Source organism: Scyliorhinus canicula, chromosome 17, assembly GCF_902713615.1.
Source record: "Scyliorhinus canicula chromosome 17, sScyCan1.1, whole genome shotgun sequence".
Lineage (NCBI taxonomy): Eukaryota > Metazoa > Chordata > Chondrichthyes > Carcharhiniformes > Scyliorhinidae > Scyliorhinus > Scyliorhinus canicula.
This window is the reverse complement of record NC_052162.1, coordinates 34,757,127-34,781,018: the sequence shown is the minus strand read 5'-3', so window position 1 is coordinate 34,781,018 and position 23,892 is coordinate 34,757,127. Positions and strand designations below refer to the sequence as shown.

At 43.5% G+C, this 23,892-nt stretch overlaps 1 protein-coding gene across 7 annotated transcripts in view; it reads right to left on the bottom strand.

Annotated features, from left to right (window-relative positions):
- Positions 1 to 23,892, bottom strand: part of LOC119952339 (glutamate receptor 3-like) — a 492,268-nt gene that overhangs the window by 130,979 nt on the left and 337,397 nt on the right. For all 7 annotated transcript variants that reach the window (XR_005457831.1, XM_038776029.1, XM_038776024.1 and 4 more), the window contains one exon: positions 1,549 to 1,747. Coding sequence is in view for 6 of the 7 variants with exons in the window: in XM_038776029.1 (XP_038631957.1) it covers positions 1,549 to 1,747 (199 nt within the window). In the remaining variant the exon portion in view is untranslated. The remainder of the gene's footprint in view (positions 1 to 1,548; positions 1,748 to 23,892) is intronic.

Below are 23,892 nucleotides of genomic sequence, written 5' to 3'. Positions count from 1 at the left end.
ATGAAGGGGAGCAGGTGCAGAGAATTTGTTTTCAACTTAGAAAAGCATTTTTTTCATAGCTACAGCTGACAAATTAAAGTCAAATCATAGGACAAAACATGACAGCAGAGGCTGACAGAACTTTTGTAATGCATTAAGGCATTCCGATGATTGGAAAAGTACTGTAATGCGTGATAACAATGACACAATGTTGGCCAACTTAAGAGTCAAGTTACCTTTGCAGGACAAAATCCATGTGAAGAATAATGGCATTTCAAAATTAATCTACCTTACAATATAGCATCCAATAGTGACATTTGAATGTGTTAAAACATTTCACATTTACATTCCAGACTTCTCAGTTGCCTTCTGCTAGTGGTCACAAACTCACCATTTTTCTTTGGACTTCAAACATCCACACCAGCGCACAAAAATAGCGTGCGGGTGGAAATATAATTCTTCTGCAGCCCTCACACTGCGGACCTTGGCTTTCAAAGATGTGTGTGCGAGTTTTGCACCCAAGATCCTCCTGATCCACCAAAAGGCCACATGAAAATGGTGTGGGGTTAGGGAGAAAGAGGAAAATTGTTTTCCCAGTAGAAAAAAAACTAAGTGCAGCGTTTTGCAACCCAATTCGGAGATAAAAATCTAAAAATTAGGGACATAAATAATGACTAACGAAAAGATTAAGGGGCTTAGTTAGATTTCATATATGCTGAAGCTAGTCAGTAACATCGGGGCCAGCACTATGGAATCTGTAATGCGCTCCAGACAGACTAACATAAAATGAATAGCCATTGAATAGTTGTGTGGCATTCTCAACTGCACCACAACTACACAGGTGGTTCCCCCACTCTTTGCTACCTCCCATCTAAAATGCACCACAAGCCAGCACCAGGAATAGTGCACCGGCTCAAAGTCCGGGTTTCTTACAGAGCATGTCCACATTTCCATTCAGTGCAACGAGGCAGTGTTCACTGTGAAGGGGATTGGTGGCATAATCCAGACTGAGCTTTTGCTGCAGCTATAAAAGTTGTAGATGCAGCAGGAAAATAAAAAGCTCCCACCAGCTGTTGTCCCAGCCTAAGGGAAGGCGAGTTTGCTCCTTGCGCTCTTTTGACACAGTCATTTTCTCTCAATAACAAACAAGCATCGACGAACTATGAGCTGTTCTACCAAACTTCAAACAGTGGTACGAGGGTGTTTGTGGCAGCTCTGCCAGAAGTATATGTTGAGAGTTGGTGCTTTCCTGTAAAACATTCTCATTCACTAAGTGTTTCCTAGTATGAACCACTCAGTGGGGTAGGCATTCCAAATTTGCAAAAGTTGGACGTGAATGGCACAATTGACTGTACTTAACTTTCGCAGATGTCTGAGATAGATGACAAATTGCTAGTGTTAAAGAAAAACTGATCAAACTTTGCTTTCATCAAAGTGAGGGATCATTGCAACCTCCCAACTGATTCACAGCTTGACACCCCATTCCACAGAACAATATTTTTTTTAACATATTAAAATTACACTACAGATGATGGTAACAATTGAATACCAACTCAGAAAAGCACTTACTCTAAAAAATTCTTTGGTAGAGCCTGAATCCAACGTTCCATAGGCAATTTCTGTTTGCTTTGCAAGATCTTCTGCACTTTCTATTGGAGATACCATTCTCTCCACAGTGAGAAAAGCAGCTAGGTTGGCAGTGTATGATGAGATTATAATCAAGGTGAAGAACCACCAGACGCCTCCAACAATTCGTCCCGAGAGGGATCTAAACAGAAAACGAAAGGGTTGCAGTTTAATTACATTGCCATATTAATATTAGAAAGCAAGGTAATTGAGATTGAATTTAATGGATCTAACCATTTCTTCATGGTAATTAGAGCATTAGAAACAAAATCTCATCACACTCACTTGAAAGTAAATGAGCTTCTTAAGTAAGACACTTTAAAATTTATGCACCGTCATTCAGCCTCCTCAAAAGTTCACCACATTTGTGGATGTTGGCAGTTGGAATATTATTAAGACGTCGCGACTCTCTTTCCACTTCAGTGGATGTTACCATGGTGGAACAGATAATGCAAAGTACATGATTGAAATTTCAGCTCATCCACTGAAAATCAAAGGAAGGAAGTGTCCACGGTGAAGTCAAGCCTTTACCGAGTGAACAGCATCGCTATTCTGAATGCAATTTTGGAGACTTGATTCACAAATGGTCATAACAACCAAATTATTTTTCTTTACTCGATAGTGAGAAATATTGACAGTCTGGCAAAACTGTTGAGGAACACAGAACCTGCTGGATAGGATGGGTCACCTTTTGGCTATATACTTGCAAAGAATCAGTGCATTGTGCAATATTTCCTGAATGAAAGCATTTTTGTTATTTAAAGCGCAATACTCCAGTGAAAAGTGAAGAGTACTTATTAGATAACATTTTGGAAAAGCAAACAGGCTGATTGAACAATCAATTTCCACATGTTAGAGAAGGAGTACCTCCCCCTTTCTTCACGGTGAGCAAAAATGCTTTAAATACTGTTGCGGTAATCATGTCGACAAGAGACCACAGAGCTATGTTTCAATTCAGAGTGCAGGCACTTGATTTAATATACAGGCTCAATGACAGTGAAATGCAAAAGAACACCCTGTGCTTGATGCACATTTGAAGGTCAGAAAGGATTATTGATCAGTTTTGACTGCAATGTTCAACATTTCAGGGTCAGGGAAAAAGTTAAGTTGGGATTTAAAATAAAAGGGCAGCAGGCTGAGCTCTAACGAAGCTGCACAGAAACATAATGGGAAGAATGGGTAAACATTAGCATCCATCCTATTAGATAAAAGCTGGTAACTAATGATTTATGGGAGAGGGACTATTTAGATAGAAGGCCCTTGATACATGAAAGAGAAATGGGGATTGTTGATGCCACTGTTTGGGGCAATTGATTCTGGATGCCATCATGGTGAGAGTGTTGGCATGTCCAGCGAATGGCTATCAGAAGTATGTAGAGCAGGCAAGATGGTGACATCAATCGTATACAATGCTGATTTGGCATCTGTAATGCCATTTTGGAGCACTGCACTCCAGCTAATAGTGTTTCTTAACCTGGTACAAACACATGTTCGGCAGCAGTAAAGACCTCACCCCTAATATCAGAACTAGTTAACGGGGCCATCAGTTAATTAAAGGTTAGTTACTGTCTTTATCTTCTGGTTGTTGCTTTGATTCTACAAGTGTTTGGTGCTTTCTATAATTATTTCAAGTTATAAAAGTTTCCAGGGAGTGGTGCAACAGGTTTGGAAGGAGTTTCGACTGACATATTTGTAAAGCTGACATGGTTGCAGTAATAGGCATTCCCCCATGTAATACAGCATGGTTTGGAGAATAAACTCAGGCTGCACAGAGAAGGACTTGCTGGAAGAGAAAGGAGGAGGGGCGGGGAAGGGCTTTCAGCAGGAGATCAGTGGGCTCAGGAGGCAAATTCTTTTACCTGAACCTCGGTGAGAAAGTATATGAGGTTTCTTCTCTTCAGTAAGGGTGGCCTCGCTGAAAGCTGCCACTAATTGCAGCCATATTTCCAAATTCAGAGCAGGACAGGGAGTGCATTACTGGTGGCTGTGGAGGCTAGAGAGGAGATGAACTTTTATGCACCTGGCTCCAACCAGGCTGGAGCCTGGGGATAAAGGACAAAGAAAAGTACAGCACAGGAACAGGCCCTTCGGTCGTCCATGCTGCCCGTCTAAACTAAAACCTTCTGTACTTCCTGGGTCCATGTCCCTCTATTTCCATCCTATTCATATGTTTGTCAAGATGCCTCTTAAACATCGCTATCGTATCTGCTTCCACCACCTCACCCAGCAGCGAGTTCCAGGCACTCACCACCCTCTGTGTAAAAAACGTGCCTCGCACATCCCCTCTAAACTTTGCCCCTCGCACCTTAAACCTATGTCCCCATGTAATTGACTTTTCCATCTTGGGAAAAAGCTTCTGAGTATTCACTCTGTCCATGCCACTCATAATTTTGTAAACTTCTATCAGGTCGCCCCTCAACCTCCGTTGTTCCAGTGAAAACAATCTGAGCTTATCCAATCTCTCCTCATAACTAATACCTTCCAGGTCAAGCAACATCCTGGTAAACCTCTTCTGTACCTGTTCCAAAGCCTCCACATCCTTCTGGTAGTGTGGTGACCAGAATTAGCGACCCGATATTAGCAATATCTCACAGTTTGCTTTGCACTGTTGTGCAGGAGAGGTCACTGAGTCTCAATATTCAATGAGAACCAACTACATTTCATTCTCCACTGTCAGACTGCAGTAGGCAAAGTAAGCAAGCACCTTTACTAGAATTACAGGCTTCCCCATGGACAAGGCACCATTGATTGTGTGCACAGTGATTTGTGGGCGGGCTGCATGTCAACTCCGCTGCATACTGGAACTGAAAGGGATTCCACTTCCTTATTGAGTATCATGCAGGTCAATGCCCAGTACTCTGGCCGCAGTCATACTGTCTTTCTCTGCAAAAATCTGCTGTTATCTTTTTTTGAGCAAAATGGTAAACAAAAAAGTAGCTACTGGCTGACGAGGGCAATCTGCTGACCATATAACTCCAGTGTGCAGCCTGCACGTGCGTATGCAGCATCTGTATATTGTAAGCCAGGTAGCCTTACAAAGGTTGACAGAACTGAGCACTGGTATGTTGAAACAGCTCTTCCACTGCTCTGGAGGAGCCCTACAGACTGTGGCCGATCCTGTGTCAAAATTTGCTGTGGTCTGCTCCATGCTGCACAAGTTTCCCATCTTGAGGGGACGTCTCTTGAGGGGACGTCCCTTGTTATCAGCTATGTGGATTGAAACTGTTGAACAGGAAAATCATGAGGAAGGGAGCAGGTAACCCAGGAAGCTCCTTTCAGGCAGGCATAAAAGCACCAAGACAGGCAAAGTCACACCAGAAGAACTTATCTGAGTGTGATAGCAGCAACTTCAGTCCTAACGCGCCATTCATGAGCAGTCCTGGACCTTACCTTCCCTCAACCACTGACCATCATCGAGTCCACTTGATCACAATACAGAAATGAAAGCCATCACAACATAAACCAAGCCAAGTTTATGAATCAAACCATCAAACATTGGATTTCAAGTCAACTAATCACCGTTTGCATTCCCTGTGTGCTCACTTTCTGGTGTGTCTTGGCTCTTCTGTGCAACGCTACACAGGTGCTGCAGCTTGGCACCTGGAGGGTTGTTCACTTTGAAAACTGCAGATGGGGAGACTGCAGATGGCCGAGGAGGCTGATCCCGAGTACCAGTGGGTCTAGAAAGCTTGGTTGTGGACTGTACCATCTCAGCAGGGTCAGCAGCAGTCTGGGCTGGCAGCCAACAGCAAGAAAAGTGGCAGACTGGCAGGGGTGGAAGGAGCAAAGCTGTCTTCCGGAGGGAGGACAGTCAGTCTGCACTCCGAGGAACCACTGTCACTGCCCTGGCATGGCACCTCAGCAATCCTGGTAAACTGTTGAAGGGCAGATTATTGGACTGCTGTGACAACCCGCAAGCTTCTTTAAACACAACAGCCACCAACTATGGTGGCTTATGCCTGTGATGCAATGGAAGCTGCAACATTGCCAATCTGATAGAAAAGCAAAATGCTGCGGATGCTGGTAGTCGGACAAACAGAAAATGCTGGAGAAACTGAGCAGGTCTGGCAGCTTGTGTGGAGAGAGAATCAGAGTTAACGAGGGGATATTCCAGACCCGATGATGGCGCACCCCCACTGTGGGTTTCCCAGTGGTGGTGGAGGGAGGGGGGGTGTGTGGATTCAATGGGAAATCCCATTGACAGGGGAGGAACCAGAAGATCCCACTGCTGTCCAACAGTGGGCTGCCGAGAAACGGCGGAAAATCCTCCCCAAAGTTTCCATCCCCCCTCTCCAACTGTATATTCCATCACATTTTACCCGTCTTCAGCTTTGAAGAAGTCAGGTGGACTCACACCGTTAACTGTGGGTGAGATCCGGCAGCCGCATAACACCTGAAAGGGATCACTTTTTGACAGCTAGTCTCACTCTAATATGCCCTCCCACAATCTACCCAAGGCGTGAGATCTAGCCCCCTCGCCTTGGCCATCTTGGGTGAGTGCCATTCAGTGCTGGTCTCCACAAACGGGGACCAGATGTACAGCACTTGTGGGGCTCTCCCAGGGGATCGGAGGCCCCCAGGTGCTTCCCCTCTGGGTAGGGTAGCACCCTGGCACTGCCAGTTCCATCTGGGCACCTAGGTGCTGTTCAATGAAATTATTGGTCATTTGCTGCTACATCACAATTGGGTTCACAACTGTTCTTATGGAGTTCATCACAATTCCACACTGGGAAAGCATGGTCTCCGAGCTCTGCACAAGTTGGTGTTGGACTCCTCCATGCTTCTTGACATTCTGGCTGGCAGGACTCCCAACACACCAAGCTCTTTTGTTGCTCTTACACAACATTTCACTGTCACTTGCCACATCTAAGTACTCATCTGAATCCTATGCAGCTGACCCTGTGTGTGTCCTTACCCTCCGGTGAGCTGGTACCTGTTTTCTCTCCCCCCCCCCCCCCCCCCCCATCTAGACCTCTGCCCACTTATGCAAAGTGTTTCACCTCGTGCAGATCCCACTCTGATATTGTCCATAATCAGCGATTAAAAGGTTTCTTCGTGGAAAGTGGGCATTCTCGTTAGGCCAGCATTCGTTGCCCATCATTAATTGCTCTTTCGAAGGTGGTGGTGAGCTGTTCTCTTGAACCACTGCAATCCATTTGGTGTCGGCACATCCACAGTGGGTGAGAAAGGGAGTTCCAGGATTTAACCCAGAAAGAACAGTGAGATTGATTCTAAATCAGGATGGTGTGTGGCTTGGAAGGAACTTGGTGGTCCCATACATCTGCTACCCTCCTTCTGGGTGGTGGAGGTTGTGGATTTTGAAGGTCCTGTCAAAGGTGGTTTGACAGGTTACTCTGTCGCCTGTCAGTGTCTAAGATGGTGGCTGTGATTGTGAAATTGAGTGACAGTGCACCTTCATCACTGTTGTCTTCTCACTGTTCCTCTGCAGCCTGGACTTCTTGAATATCTGAAAGGAACCAGTGACAAGGTAAGATTGTGGTGGAAGGAGGCTGGTGGTTGGTGGGCTGTAGGCAGGGGAGGGGTTGGGAGGCAAGAGGTGCATGGTTGCAACAGATTGTGAATCAGGAGAATGTCAATTGAGGGATAACTGAAATATGAGAAGATGGATTAGGTATCAAGATATTGTCATCGTCCTTGGTTTCAGCCCCACTACTAGATACGGCCTCAGCAACAGATATCCCAATAAAGATCAATACTGTCTCTTCCATGGGGGCTGAGATGTGCATTTATCCCCCTCAATTTAGCTCCCGCAGACTCTCATTGTGCACCATCTTGCTGTGTGAGGGAAAGGGAAGTGTGTTAGTTGTTGCAACTCAGATAGCAAGGTGGTGAAGATTAAAACTACAGCCTAGGCCTGGATTGTCACAATGCCAGACAGCCAATGGAAGAGGCCAAAATTCTGGAAGTCCTTCCCCCGAACATGACACCGACCATTTTTGAAGGTGCAGGAATGAGTCCTGATCAGAAATTGCACATGCACACTTTGCAGAGGCAGCTGCCTATACAGAAGTGTAGCGACCTCCACTCATACCTAATTTTCATTAGCCAGAAGTGGGAAACATGGCATGTGCAGATCAGACTTGGAAGGATCAGATCTGAACTTTGAGAGGTGGGGTACCATTTTCGATGTGGTCCGGGGGCACGTTTTGGAGGAGATCAGGCGATGTCTAGGAGAGATCTGGTGCCTGTGGGAGAGGTAAGGGCCCCTTGGGATTGTTAAAGTGGGCAATAATGTGCATAAAAAGTGGATAAATACATTACCTGTCAGAAGTCTCAAAATGAATTGTCAAAGGGTACTAACTGTCAAGCCATTTAAACCTCATGCCCTTTAAATCTTTATAAAAAAATGCTATGGTGTGTTTAAAAAAATCATTGCTTGCTATTTTACTTTTTCTGTTGACATGATGCATGACTAATTTCACAACCTTCCATTAGCACAGTGGGACGCTCTTCATTTCAGTTTAACTGGCAGCTTTGAGTGACTATAGACACTTTGAAGTCAGATTATGAATTTCAATGTTTGTTTTCATAAGGATGTAGTTGAAGGAATGGAAATGACGTGAATGGGTTTTTATAAATTAGGATTTAAAAAAAGGTTTGCAACAGACACTTACAGCTTTATTGTAACTATTCTAAACATGGGTTCTGAGGTCTGCATATGGTGTATTATGGTTGATTTGGCCTGGTTGGAACAAGGGCAAATGGTGATTGGTTAGAGGCATGGATTGCATGAATTGGCATGATAAAGGACAATGGGGATGGAAGAGAGGAATAGGTTGACATAGAAGGTAGAATCATAGAATTTACTGTGCAGAAGGAGGTCATTCAGCCCATCGAGTCCGCACCGGTCCTTGGAGGTAGCACCAGCTTAAGCCCACACCTCCATGCGATCCACGTAACCCAGTACCCCCACCTAACATTTTGGACACTAAGGGGCAATTTATCATGGCCAATCCACCTGACCTGCACACCTTTGGACTGTGGGAGGAAACTGGAGCACCCAGATGAAACCCACGCAAACACAGGGAGGAGGTGTAAACTGCACAGTTACCTGAAGCCGGAATTGAACCCGGGTCCCTGGAGCTGCGAGGCAGAAGTGCAACCGTGCCGACCAGAGTGTGACAGGCCAGGTCAGATAGGTAAGGGGAATAGGTTGACATGGAGGTATGAGGGGACATTGGGGTTGGTAAGGGCATAGGTTATCATGGAGATATGTGGGGCATGGGTGGTGCACAGGGGGCATGCGTTGGCATGGATGGGGTTTGGGGATTGTGTGGGGATAGTGAGGGGATATGAGGAGTGAAGGCTGGTTGACTCCTTTTTGTTTTGTTCCTTTTTTCTACAGTTGTGGCTAAGTGTCGGAGTACCGAGGCTGGCTTTCCATCCAGCAGTTTCTGCACTCGCTCTGGGGACAGGGAACCCATCCCCCGGAGAACCCTGCCACCCTGGGAATGAAAATCCAAACTTCTGGAGCATATTTTTCCAGGTTGGGTTTGCAGAGCCAGGAATTATCCAGACTCTGCGCTCTTGCTCCGGGAGTGAAAATCCAGACCCTAGTCTTCATACACTTACAAGCATTTATTTACAGAGACATACATTACATATCACAGTCCCCCAATCCAACAACTACACTTTCAGTCCATTCCTATATATATGAGACAGAGGAATCTCCAGCAATGCCCATCGCCCAAAACAATTAAAGACCCAATTAGTATACAATTATCATCAGTTAGTTTTGTGAATTTTGCTTGGGTGATGTTGACTAGTTGGCAGTGTGTACAAGTTTGAGAACTGCAGCAGTGTTGGGTAATGTGTAAATATGGTGGAGCATATAAATCTCAGATATGTGTACTGATTAGCAGAGATTTTGGTGATTGATGGGGCTGTATGAATTTGCAGCGTCAGCTTATCGAAGCATAGAATCCCAAATATGCAGGAGGCCATTCATCCCATCGAGTCTGCACCGTCCCTCTGAAGGAGCACCCTAACTAAGCTCACTTCCCCACCCTATTCCAGTAACCCACCTAACCTGCACATCTTTGGGCACTAAGGGACAATTTTAGCACGGCCAATCCACCTAACCTGCACATCTTTGGACTGGACTACTGGTGCAGTTGGCAGCATGGGATACTTGAAGACACGTTCACTGTACTTGACCACTCATCATTGAATTTCATGTGGCATTGCATCCAGGACCTTGGGCCTTGAATCTTGGTGTTGACCTTCATGGATCCCACAATCATTACTTCCTGAGAAAGTGCTTGGAGGATCTCCTCCAGCTATAGGATGTCTCTTTCCAGGGCTCCAGTGCAGCATTTGAATACCCTGAAATATGTTCTTTCCAAGTTCTGCTATTCTTCAATATTTCTTAGGTCAGTGTCACTTCCTGCCTTACTGGCAGCAATAGCTCCAGCCATAATCCACCTCCCCTTCAAGAGGTGCACTTTGGTTTAAAGCAGTACAGGCTAGCTTTAATAAAAGCAAAATACTGTGGATAGTGGAAATCTGAAATAAAAACAGACAAATGCTGCGAAAACGCAGCGGGTCTGGCAGCCATTGTGGAGAGACGAATAGAACTCACATTTAGAGTCCAAAGTTAAAGAAGGAGAATAGGAAGAAATGCGTTGGATTATATACTGTATAAGAGGCGGTGGAGCAGCTGGAACAGATTAGATGGTAAGTGATAGGTGGGAGTTTGGAGAGATTGCAACAAAGATGTGCAGGGCATGAGACAGAAGAAGAGTTAATGGCAGTGTGAAGAGCTATAGAAGGTGCTGATAACGACATAAACATTTGCTGCACCCAAGGTAGTCTCTTCTACATTGAGGAGACTAAACGTAGACGTAGTGACCACCTTCACTCAGTCTGCAATCCTGACGCCGACCTTCCTGTTGCTTGCCATTTCAATTCAGCATCTTGCTCTCTTGCCCCCTTGGCCTTCTGCAATGTTCCAGTGAAGCCTCACGTAAACTGATAGAGCCGCACCTCATCTTCTGATTAGGCACGTTACGGCCCCCCCAAGACTCAATATTAAGATCACCAACTTTAGACTGTGACCTTTTTCCTCCATCTTGACCTCTTTTTATCCAAGACATTTTTTGGCCCATTGTAATACTCAGTACCCCCATGGGGCTATCTGTCACTCGTTCTTTAGTTTTGCTTTCATTGAGCACTGACCCTTGTTCTGCCATTATCACGTTCTCTGCATTGCAGGCGCTGGGATACATTCCACTCAACGCACCCAAAACAGGACTCGTCCTTTTTATTAAATCGCACCCATGGTTTGACAGAACTGAAGGGCTGACTAGACCATTTCAAAGGGCAGATAATCAATTACAGTGCAAGATCTGGAGTTACAGATAGGCCAGACAATAGACTTCCTTCCCTAAAGGACATTAATGAACCTGATGGGTTTTTACTGCAAAAGGTTGTTTCACGGATGTCATTACCGATGCTAGGTTTTTATTCCGGATTTATTCAATTAACTGAATTAACATTTCCCAGTTCATATCGCCAGCCCATTGTTCCAGGCCTCTGGGTTACTAAACAAAAAACATAACCACTTATATCATTATACTGATCCATTTGCATAAGGAACAAACTTGGGATTGACTAGTCTTTTGAAACTGTGACTCTTGAGAAACATAATTGAATCTCAGATAGGCTATCAACTGGAGTATTACTTCACACATTTTAGTTATGTCTAAGAAGTCCATGTAGCAATAGCAGTGCAATAAAATAGTAAAAGTTAGATTCTGGCAATATTTATTTTGTGGGAAAACGCGGGGGCGATTCTCCGAGCCCCGCACCGGGCCGGAGAATCGCCGCAACGATGCCACGATGCCGGCGCGCGGTTCTCCGAGGTGCGCGGATGGGCCGAGCAGCCGCGCAGATCCGACAGAGTCCCGTTGGCGCCGTTCACCTCTGGTCGCTGCCGGCGGGAACTCTGTGCGAATGGTCGGGGGGCGGCCTGTGTGGAGGGGGGGGGGGGGAGGGGGGCTTCTTCACCGGTGGGGGGACCTCCGATGGGGTCTGGCCTGCGATCGGGGTCCACCGTTCGTTGGGCCGGCCTCTCCCCCCCGGGCCTACTTTCTGGCGTGGCTGGCCCCTGAACACCGACGCCATGTTGAGTCGGGGCCGGCGCATGCGCAGGTTGATGCGGTGCCCATTTGGCACCAGGAAAGGAGGCTGGAGCAGCACGAACCGCTCCAGCGCCGTGCTGGCCCCCGGTCATTCCCGAGCGCAGTTTGCGCCGTCGTGAAACGCGACGGCGCGAAAACTTGGGCTCCATATTGGAGAATCGCCCCCCAATTCTTTGCTCTGCCCTAGCAATAATGAGGTTCCTGATGAGAAGTATAGCCTTGCTGAACTAGCTAACTGAATGTTATAATAATCAGATAATCTACAAACAGGAAGGGTGCAGGTGTAATTGAGGAGTACACATGACGGTCTGGATGATACTTGTGTCAATGTCATGGTCTACGTCTGCATTTAAAAAGAAATAACAATTGTGTAAATAATGTGAGAATTAAGTGAGCAGATAAAATAAAATAAAGGCATACCTTGAGAAAAATGTTCAATGCAAGCATGTGATGAAGTGATAATGAGTTAATTGACAAAAATCATAAAATACATAGTTAGTAACATTGCTTCTTACTCTGTAGCCCATGGAGACATCTTTGATACCTTTCTTGGCATTGTATCCAGTGTTTCAAGACACAATACCTGTCCAAGGAAAAGTTGTTTCTCATCCATCATCTGTTTTTATAATGAGTCTTAATATATTTAGATTTTCACCGAAAAATCTGTTTGCTGTTAATTCTTAAACAATGCTAAATGTTGGCCAAAATGTGTAAATAATATCGACAATTACATTATAAATCAGTATGAAATTCCCGCTGAATAAAGAGGAAATATCTATCATAGAGCATCTCTGTTTTAGCATCCTCCATGGGTTTGACCATCAAACAATTGTAACATCTTTTTTCTCCCAGTCTTATTTTGATGCCAGAATCAAATGAAAGCACCTGTCTATGTGCAAACTAGCTTTCGTGGAGTTTCACAGCACTCACTTGTGGTGACTTACAAGTCATTGATGGGGTGACTTTAGTCTGGTTGATAATATGGAACAGTATCATGAACAAATTGTAAAGATTGTCTCTGGTCACTAATTCTGGCTAAAATGTGAATGCATTTGCAACTCTGGGAGAAATAAACTCCACATGCGTTTATTTATGATATTGAGGTACTTAGTCAGGAGTACAAATCATCACCGTTGGTGTTTAATAAATAATAAGGGTGGAATTTTGCACCGGCGGAGTTTTCCGGACCTGCCGAAGTCAATTGACTTTTGAACGGCTCGTCGCGTTTACCACCCCGCGCGTACAGGACTGTAAAGTTCTGCCCCATATTTTTAAACTTACTAGAATTAACTTTCTATCTCAACGTTTGCTCAAAACTTACTTGGGCCCTTTTTTTTAAACTGTGCTAATTGATATGTTTTGAGTGAATTAAAATCGGACCCTCAACCTTTAGTCACAATAGCTAACGTGAATGATGAAGGAAGCATATTCTTCAATATAAATAAGACGTTATGCAGGGACAGGGCATAAGTGGTAGCAGTGAGGAAAACAGACAAAGAAACAGTTAAAAAGAAAAACTGGCGGGATGAATTCACTGAATGGTTACTTTCTTTGGTTTTCAGCTCTTCAGAGTGGGAAATAACCAATTCCAGGTTACTGGGCAAGATGAAATTTCCAGATATGATGTGGCCACTGGAGTTTATATGTTCGATACTTGTACATCATTTAATGCTCCTGCCCAAAATTCCTTTGTGGACTTTTCTTTAATGCTGTTACTTACTCACGTATTTTAGTGTTTTCAAGTATTTATTGTGCTTTCTTACACAATGGGATCACTGCCTCTTTTTTTGCTTAATGAACAAAGAACAAAGAACAAAGAAAATTACAGCACAGGAACAGGCCCTTCTGCCCTCCCAGCCTGCGCCGATCCAGATCCTTTATCTAAACCTACCTCCTATTTTCCAAGGTCTACTTCCCTCTGTTCCCGCCCATTCATATACCTGTCTAGATGCTTCTTAAATGATGCTATTGTGCCCGCCTCTACCACCTCCGCTGGTAAAGCGTTCCAGGCACCCACCACCCTCTGCGTAAAAAACTTTCCACGCACATCTCCCTTAAACTTTCCCCCTCTCACTTTGAAATCGTGACTCCTTGTAACTGACACCCCCACTCTTGGGAAAAGTTAATTTTGGTTATTGTCTGAGACCAGTGAGCTCCCTTTCATTTCACCTCTAATGGCATGCCCTTGTGTGCAGCAACCTCTGTATTGTGTCAAGGTCATTTAATCAATGTTAGACACTGTAACACTCATTGATGAATGACAATTTAAACTGGGTTTGTGAAAGTACCACACAAAGGAATTTTACATAAACTTGTTACCCATAGCACAAATAAGAGAAATTAAATCCTTTAGCGAATGAAATTATACATTACAGCATTATAACAATATTTATGTATTAATAAGAATTAAGAACAGGAAAATATTGATATGCCCAAACAAGTCTATCATTATTGATTAATAAATTATACTTTCACACCATTTCTCTATCAAGAATGCACCCACTTGTCTCTGGAATTCATTTATGCTGCCTCCTCCAAAATTCATCCTTGGTAACTTATTCTACGCTCTAATGTCTGTTAGGTGATAAAATCTGTTCATACATCCTAATTTTTAGCTTGCGACATTTCATAGACTTATTATTTTCAAACTTTGTTATAATGTTCAGTTCCATATTCGTATTTAACATTGCATTTCATCAATCTCCTACTCTTTCCAGGTTCGCCATGTCTTGCAGCTAAAAGGTAGATGGCCGACATGTTCTCAAACTTTTCACCAGTCCTATTCGACTGGAAATATATGATGGAGACCCAGGGATGACTTGCCGTTGGATGGGAAGTCACCCTAACTCCCTCATCAAGACTTGGAATTCAGCACCAACAGGAGATTAAAAGTGAATTTATAATCTATAAACCAACAGACCATTCAGCACCAAAATGGGTTAAATCACAGAAAATCTACAGTGCAGAAGGAGGCCATTTGGCCCATTGAGTCTGCTCTGGCTCAGTGAAAGAGCATTCCACCTAATCCCACTCCAGTGTCTTACCTCCGTAATCTTGCATTCTATCTTTTCTGATAGCAATCCAATTCTGTTTTGAATACCTCAATTGAACCTGCCTCCACCACCCTCTCAGGAAGTTCATTCCAGAGTCCAACCACACTCCAGGTGAAATTTTTTTTCTCACATCACTTTTACTCCTTTTTCCCATTATTTTGAATCTGTGTTCTGCAGGTCGCGAAGCTCTCATGAGGGGGAACACTATTTATCTCACTATTTATCCTGTCCATCCTCCTCATGACCTTGAATACCTCTATTAAGTCTCCTCACAGCTTTTTCTCCAAGGAAAACAGATCCAACTTCTCTAATCTATCTTCACACAGTTCTTTATCCCTGGAATTATTCTTGTGAATCTCCTCTGTACTCTCTCCAATGCCTACACATCCTCCTTCAAGAATTGTGCCCAGAACCCAATGCAATACTTCAGATGAGGCCTAACTAATGGGCAGCACAGCAACACAGTGGTTGGCACCAGGGACCCGTGTTCAATTCCAGCCTTGGGTGACTGTCTGTGTGGAGTTTGCACATTCTCCTCCTGTCTGCGTGGGTTTCCTTCGAGGTCCTCAGTTTCTTCTCACAGTGCAGCGATGTGCAGGTTAGGTGGATTGGTCATAATAAATTGTCCTTAGATTAGGTGGAGTTAAAGGGGGAGTAGGCCTGGGTGGGGTCTTCTTTCAGAGGCAGTGTAGACTCGATGGGCCGAATGACCTCCTTCTGTGCTGTAGGGATTTTATGAGTTGAGTGGCACCAGGAATGGTGGCAGTTGATGGTGAAGCCCGTACTCCTGCAAAGTGATAAAGTTGCTAGCCTGTTTGTGTAGAAAGGCAGCAATGGCAATGCTTTCATGGCTGACGTGAAATGCACAAGGTGTTGGCTGCCAAGGAAACACACATTTGAGGTGGCTTTCCATGTATCCTTCCAGAATTGAAGAGAGTTCCTGACATATTTCCAAGTTGTTCTAACCAGCCCCAGGTGATGCATGTCGTATCATAAGCCAGAGTGGTGGGCCTGTGGAATTCATTGCCGCAGAGTGCAGTGGAGGCCGGGACGCTAAATGGCTTCAAGGCAGAGATAGATAAATTCTTGATGTCGCGAGGAATTAAGGGCTACGGGGAGAATGCTGGTAGGTGGAGTTGAAATGCCCATCAGCCATGATTGAATGGCGGAGTAGACTCGATGGGCCGAATGGCCTTACTTCCTCTCCTATGTCTTATGGTCTTATCTCTTGCATCATCGAGTGGAGGAGAGGAAGAAGTCCCCACAGACCTAAGGATCCATCTTGAGTTAGATCATAAGAATCTTTACCTTAAACACTGCATGGGCACTTTTCCTCACTTTTGCCCTAGCAAACACATATTCCCTGGGTGCAAAGGTGGGACCCATGATTCTCAGCTTCTGCCTCCTTTATGTTGCCCAGGATTATCCAGGCCATCCCTCAAAAGCAGAGCAGTTGCATTTGTTGAAAACCAGGTTACTATGAGAATGATACAGGTAAGGTTGCTGCTGCCTCAGTTTCCAGTAGTAGGGTACACAATGCATATATTTCTGGAGTGTTCCAAACGATTGATGGATTATTGTCTATCTGGAATCCCCTCAGATCCAGAATCCAACCATAGGCTTGATTGGAGACCTTCTGGCCGTTGTCCAGTGGCAGCCAAATCGTCTAAGAGTAGAAAACTTAACCACAATCACAGGCCTTGTTGGCTCTTCTTTTCACATCTGTTCCCCAATATAAGGGCTTGCTATGAGGAGAGATAGCTGGAGACATGGCCAGATCACATCACTGGCTGCAAAGGACCACCAAAATCATTGTTACAATGGGTTTGTTACAGGCACTTTGGGTTATTCATCATCTATTCAATCAGAGGGTAGACAATAAAATCTGTCCTTGCATCTTTTCATGGACATGTGTGTCTTGCCCATAATGTAACATTCATTTGCCTTTTTGGAATAGATGTCTCTCTGTACGAGCAAGGTGACAGATGTACAAAACTATTTAGATGGATTGCCTAACAAGTATTGGCAGACATGAAGTCCACCTAATGTCAGACATAATTAAAATTCATCGCTAGCTTTCAGTCGCGAAAACTTCCATCCAGAGATTGTGCAATGTCACATCAAGGAATCAAATGAGGAAGACCCTCATTGGGGGTAATTTTAACTTCAGGCAACACTGCAACTTGGGCAATATCGAGTCAGTCGCCTGCTATAAATTTCTCCCAATTTTCATTTCCATGGAAGTTCCCAATATCACTCATGTTGCAATGTCATTCAAATCTAAACGACAACGCCCCCCGCCCCCCTCCAACCCTCCCCCAGCTCCATTCCTGCTCCTATAACCCTGACACTGTGTGAGATGCCTTTCTGGTCCCAAAGAAGACACGCCGATATATATGAAAAATGGATCTAATTGACTAGGCCTTGAGGACCCTGTGGGTTAGCGTTTTCACATTAAAAATATTTCATGAAGGATTTCTGATCCCAGTTATGAAACTAGAAGAGAAAACTAATAAAGCTTTTTGGTTTTATTGTTTTGGAAGGGAAACTGGCCTGGAATTGCTGCCAGGGTTTCCCAGCTGAACACCGATGGAACGTCTGGAGAAACAGGATAAATGATTACAAACAGATAATTGCTCCATTATTTCAACCAATTCTCCATGGAACTTATCATAGAAGGCTGGAAGAATCTCATGATAGTTCTCCTCCAGTGTGAGTTAAGTAAAGTATTACAAGCAAGTTAAATTTGCAGTTCCTTTCATTTTACTTCCGAATAAACTTGACTCCGTTTAAATTTTATGATATGCCAAAGGAGTATTTGCTCTTAAGATCTGAGATCAAGAGATATCCAATACTTTTTCAACCAGCCCTCGCCGGTTAAACGTTCACCTTGTGAACTACTCACCCTGATGGCTTTGCGTATGCGGTACCACTTTGTTCGCCAGAGAAAGGTTTTCCTGTGGAACCACACTTTTGTGTTGGGGGGCAATGTCAATAGTTGCAGAGGGTTTCCTATTTTGAAAAACTTGAGAGCCGCACCTAATACTTCCTGGCCCCTAAGCCTGCTGCCTGCTATAGCTGGGCCGCTCCATCCACCTGCAGAACTTTGCAGGTTAAAATTGCAAATGGTGAGTTTATCTTCTCAGCTGCCTACCACTGAACCAGTAGCTAACATTGATCCCTCTGACCCTGTACCCTATTGCTACATCCCTGTAAAACCTTTCTTTAAAATGGAGGTGAGAAAGTTCACAAGAGTGATGTGTTGGGCTAGTTTTCTCTTCCTTCTGTATTGGGAATGTGCCTTCCCTCTGCTCATTGCCTTCTCGTGACGAAGGGCTTTCCATGTAACTCACTGCACTTGGACAAATTTATTTTGCTGCTTAGATTACTGCTTTCTTTCTTATACAGCCCTCACACTTTCTCCTGCCACACCCAGACTTTATTTAGCCAGCAGTCTAACCCATCAAATTCTGCAAGGACACCATTAGGCATCAAATAATTAAAGGGTGCTTCCAACAACTACAAGAATTAACTCTCTCTCACCCTCATGTAGACATATTTTTCCGTATTCCCCAGACAATTGAACAGAAGTTGGCTAACATGGCACTTTGAAAACACTAATGATGTAATTATTATACCATTTTAAAAGGACTGCTGCTGAGTATGAGAGAGGAATTTCTGCATTGGGCTAACATTTTGAATGTGATATTAGTCATTACAGTGGCAAGTTTTAATACTTTCACTCAATATGCCAAAAAGGATGATTTTAACCATGGAAAATATACACGAATTAATCTGAATGTGGGTATAAAATAAAACCTTATTCCATAGACATCTTTCACAGTGCCTACCCAACCAGCACTGACCCCACAGCAAATTAATGCATGGTGGGGGAGGCATCAGGTAGCACATCCACATTTGAGGCCCTCAAGTGGCCATTTAAAGTCTCTTCTCATCCAGCCGCAATTTTTCATATAGTGGGTGGAAGAGGAAGCCAGATTTAATATAATAGTCTTTATTAGTGTCACAAGTATCTATCATCAAGGAAGAAATAGCGAGGCATCTGGATGGAAATTGTCCAATTGGGCAGACGCAGCATGGGTTCATAAAGGGCAGGTCAATAGATAGATATAGAGAAATACAGCACAGAACAGGCCCTTCGGCCCACGATGTTGTGCCGAACTTTTGTCATACCTAACTAATTTAGTGGAATTTTTTGAGGACATTACCAGTGCGGTAGATGATGGAGAGCCAATGGATGTGGTATATCTGGATTTCCAGAAAGCCTTTGACAAGGTGCCACACAAAAGGTTGCTGCATAAGATAAAGATGCATGGCATTAAGGGTAAAGTAGTAGCATGGATAGAGGATTGGTTAATTAATAGAAAGCAAAGAGTGGGGATGAATGGGTGTTTATCTGGTTGGCAATCAGTAGCTAGTGGTGTTCCTCAGGGATTAGTGTTGGGCCCACAATTGTTCACAATTTACATAGATGATTTGGAGTTGGGGACCAAGTGCAATGTGTCCAAGTTTGCAGATGACACTAAGATGAGCGGTAAAGCAAAAAGTACAGAGGATACCGGAAGTCTGCAGAAGGATTTGGATAGGCTAAGTGAATGGGCCAGGGTCTGGCAGATGGAATACAATGTTGACAAATGTGAGGTTATCCATTTTGGTTGGAATAACAGCAAACGGGATTATTATTTAAATGATAAAATATTAAAACATGCTGCTGTGCAGAGAGACCTGGGTGTGCTAGTGCATGAGTCGCAAAAGGTTGGTTTACATGTGCAACAGGTGATTAAGAAGGCAAATGGAATTTTGTCCTTCATTGCTAGAGTGATGGAGTTTAAGACTCGGGAGGCTATTCTGCAATTATATAAAGTGTTAGCGAGGCCACACCTGGAGTATTGTGTTCAGTTTTGGTTTCCTTACCTGAGAAAGGATTTCTGTCGCTGGAGGGTGTGCAGAGGAGATTCACTACGTTAATCCCAGAGCTGAAGGGGTTGGATTACGAGGAGAGGTTGAGTAGACTGGAACTATACTCATTGGAATTTAGAAGGATGAGGGGGGATCTTATAGAAACATATAAAATTATGAAGGGAATAGAGAGGATAGATGCGGGCAGGTTGTTTCCACTGGCGGGTGAAAGCAGAACTAGGGGCATAGCCTCAAAATAAGGGGAAGTAGATTTAGGACTGAGTTTAGGAGGAACTTCTTCACCCAAAGGGTTGTGAATCTATGGAATTCCTTGCTCAGTGAAGCAGTAGAGGCTCCTTCATTAAATGTTTTTAAGATAGAGACAGATAGATTTTTTGAAGAATAAAGGGTTATGGTGTTCAGGCTGGAAAGTGGAGCTGAGTCCACAAAAGATCAGCCATGATCTCATTGAATGGCGGAGCATGCTTGAGGGGCCAGATGGCCTACTCCTGCTCCTAGTTCTTATGTTCTAAATAGACTTAGATTAACACTGCAATGAAGTCACTGTGAAAAGCCCCTAGTCGCCACATTCCAGCACCTGTTCGGGTACACTGAGGGAGGATTCAGAATGTCCAATTCACTTAACAAGCACATCCTTCGGGACTTGTGGGAGGAAACCGGAGCACCTGGAGGAGACCCATGCAGTCACATGGAGAACGTGCAGAATCCCCACAGACAGTGACCCAAGCGGGAATCGAACCTGGAACCCTGGCACTGTGAAGCAACACTGCTAACCACTGTGCTACCATGCCACCCATCCACTGTGCTACTGTCCCGTTCATTTCAAGCCTGCTGAGGCTACTGGCAGGAAAGGAGTGTACCTTCTTTATGCGTCTCCTGGGTGCATTGGAGTCTCCCCCCACAAGCTCTATCCCCCGCCCTGGGTTTCCCCTCCACCCTCGCCTGTGCACCACAGCCTTGAACCCCCTCACTGGACTCCTATCCTGGCCTTGCCAAAATCCCCCCCAGCTGAGTTCTCTGGCTCCTATGATGATCTTTTCTGGGGACTGGATGCAGTGGCCACGCCTCCTAGGTGAGGACAAGTTTTGCTCTGAGCTACTTAACACCACTCTGAACATTAAATGGCTGCGGGGCAACTGCTGGGGTGGGGGAGGGTATGTAGTTGACCTTTTTGCCAGAGGTCTGGGTACCCCAGTGATATATAAAATCCTGTCCTCTGTTTCAGAGTTCTTTGCTATCTGAAAAGCTGATGGTTGTTTTGTGGGTATATATTTTAATCAGCCCAACTTTGATGGACTAAATCTAGTGAACAAAGACCCTGAAGGAAATGTACAATTTTCTGGAAAAAAGTATACTGGAATAACAGGATTGGCAAGTTGATGAGTAGTAAGGACTTTTCAACATTTATCATATTATATTATGACTAAACCATTGATAACAAAACTAAATTAATTTTCACACCAGGAAATGCAATGTTGTGATGGCAACACACAGACCATTTGATTAATTTTGCTGCTGACTGACTGATACAATGCACATTATTGTGATGGGGCTTTCGCTGGTCCATAGGAATAATTGTGTTTTTAATTATCCTTTTACATCCTCTGCAGCTGTTGCTTCATGCATTATATTGAGCTGCTGCCATACTTGAAATAATGCACACTGGATTTGCTGGTGGGTGGGAGAAAGTACAACATTCATTTAGGTCTAAGACTGTTGCCAATATTTGTACCATCCAGTCATTAGAAACATTCTCAAAGTAAGGTCAAGTCAAAATAATTTCTGCTCTTCTCAAAGGAAGGCTCACATACATTTCTGACCCTATCTCTCCCTCATTGTTCAGTTTCGACACTGTCCAAAAGGCATCACAACTCTTGCAAGGACATATCTTAAATCATGTGCAGTTGGACAAATCGAAAAATTAATGAAGCATTTGGCATGTCAAACAAAAGCAATGCTATCAAAATACACAAGTGTCGAATAAAAGTTGATTGGATTATAATGCAGATAATAATAACATCTGATGAATATAACCGGAGTACATTCATCAAAATGGTAGCAAAATGATTTTCTATAAAATGTTAGCAACTAGGGGAAAGAGAATAAATTTGGTTCGTTAAAGACGATCAGCTTGACTTTGACATTTGTGATAGAATGCGACTGGGATTCAAATGGTTAATGTATATCAATGATAAATGTCTCCAAAATAAAAAAAAATCAAGTTATAACTCAACTTCTTAAAACACAACTATTCTGCAACAGTAAATTGAAACCTATATATGCACCGATCTTGCAGTTGTTTTGTACGTTTTTTGAGCATTCTCCTGAACCACTTGTTTAAACTCGGGATTTAAAATAACATTGATAGCATTACAATTTTAAAAGTAGGATGACGTAACAAAAACGATCAAAAAAGTAAGAGATAAATGTTTGGAGGGAGTTGTATATACAATGAGAAAGGAGGATCGTGGAGGAATATTGTTTGACATGAAGCTCACTGTTAGATCAAAGTCTGAACTGTTATATCTTATCTTTTCAACTTAAATAAATATTTTCAAAAGATAATACTCACTTTGCAAATATATGCAGCACCTTTCGTTTGACATGTCCCAAACAAATTACTCTGGATTCTTCAAACTCACTTTGCTCAGTTACAACAAAGACTCTTTGAGATGACTGGTTCATTAAACAAGAAAATGCCCGTTGTACAGTTTTGGATTGAATCTGAGTAGGTTTCAATTAAAGCTTTTGCACTCAGAAGCCAAGAATGTGTGCACAGTCTCTTTAAAATAGGCAAGTCCACAGCTGATCAACTCAAATGAGTGAGTTCTAAAGACGTTATTGGCACATGTAATGGTTTGGGATATCAGCTGTATCAAGAAAGCATTTGATTTTTCAAACCCCTGAAGCCTCACCCAGAACATTATGCCCTGTAACAGCTTAACCTCTCTGGAACTAGCATAACGATGATGAAATATCTCATTGAGGGGTTTTAGGTCTTCATTTCAACAGTCAGAACCAAATTTTGAGTTGCTTAATTGAATATTTTTGAATTGAATGGAAGCATTCCACTGTCAGGTTAAGTTGTTGAGAGGGCAGGTGATTTTCTGTTAGTAATATGTAAACATATGCAAATACAGTAGGACCATAGAAGGAAGATAAACCCTAACAGACAGAAAAGAGACAAAAATAATTAAGTTGCAGTATCCCTTTTTGTAGGCCCACACAGATCCATCATTATAAGTCAACCATAAGTACAGAACATGAAGTTTAAAGTGTCTTTCAATAAAACAAATAAAATTGAGAGACAAGAATATTAAGCGGTCATCTTGAGACTACTCTAACTTTTACCAATATTCCTTGCATGTTGTTAAGTGTCTGCTTATAGGTCATGAAAGACTTAATGAAATGTTCCTGGGGAAATGTTTAAAGCTTATCAAAGTGAGGGTTGATATTGTGAGGGAAAAGTATCCTCTTTGCAGGCAATACCAGGATCAAGGATGAAAGGGTAATAATAAAAGTTATATGGAATTGAGTGTCTCCTCATGAACTGAATGAGAGTACCAATGCTAAACTAAAGTTTGTTCTTATAAACTCCCGGAATTTCTTTCATCATTAGATGAAAAACGTAAATGCCCATTTCACGCTGGATCCTAACAATCTAACATGTCACAGAATCCCTACAGTGCAGGAGGAGGCCATTCGGCCTATTGAGTCTGCACCAGCCCTTGAAAGAGCACCCGACTTAAGCTCATGCTTCCACCCTATTCCTGTAACCCTACCTAACCTTTTGGATACTAATTTAGCATGGCCAATCCACCTAACCTGCACATCTTTGGACTAGTGGGAGGAAACCAGAGCACCCGGAGGAAACCCACGCAAGCATGGGGAGAAAATGCAAACTCCACACAGTCACCCGAGGCCAGAATTGAATCTGGGTCCCTGGAGCTGTGAGGTAGCAGTGCTAGCTATTGTGCCACCGCACCACCTATACCTTACAGCTGGACAATCCCTCCACTTTCATTGTTTAGATGGCTCTCAACCTAACAGAGTATTGAATTGCTTTACAAATGGTGAGAAAATGTGAAATGCCCAGTTTGCAACACATTAGAAGTTTTCATACCCACTTT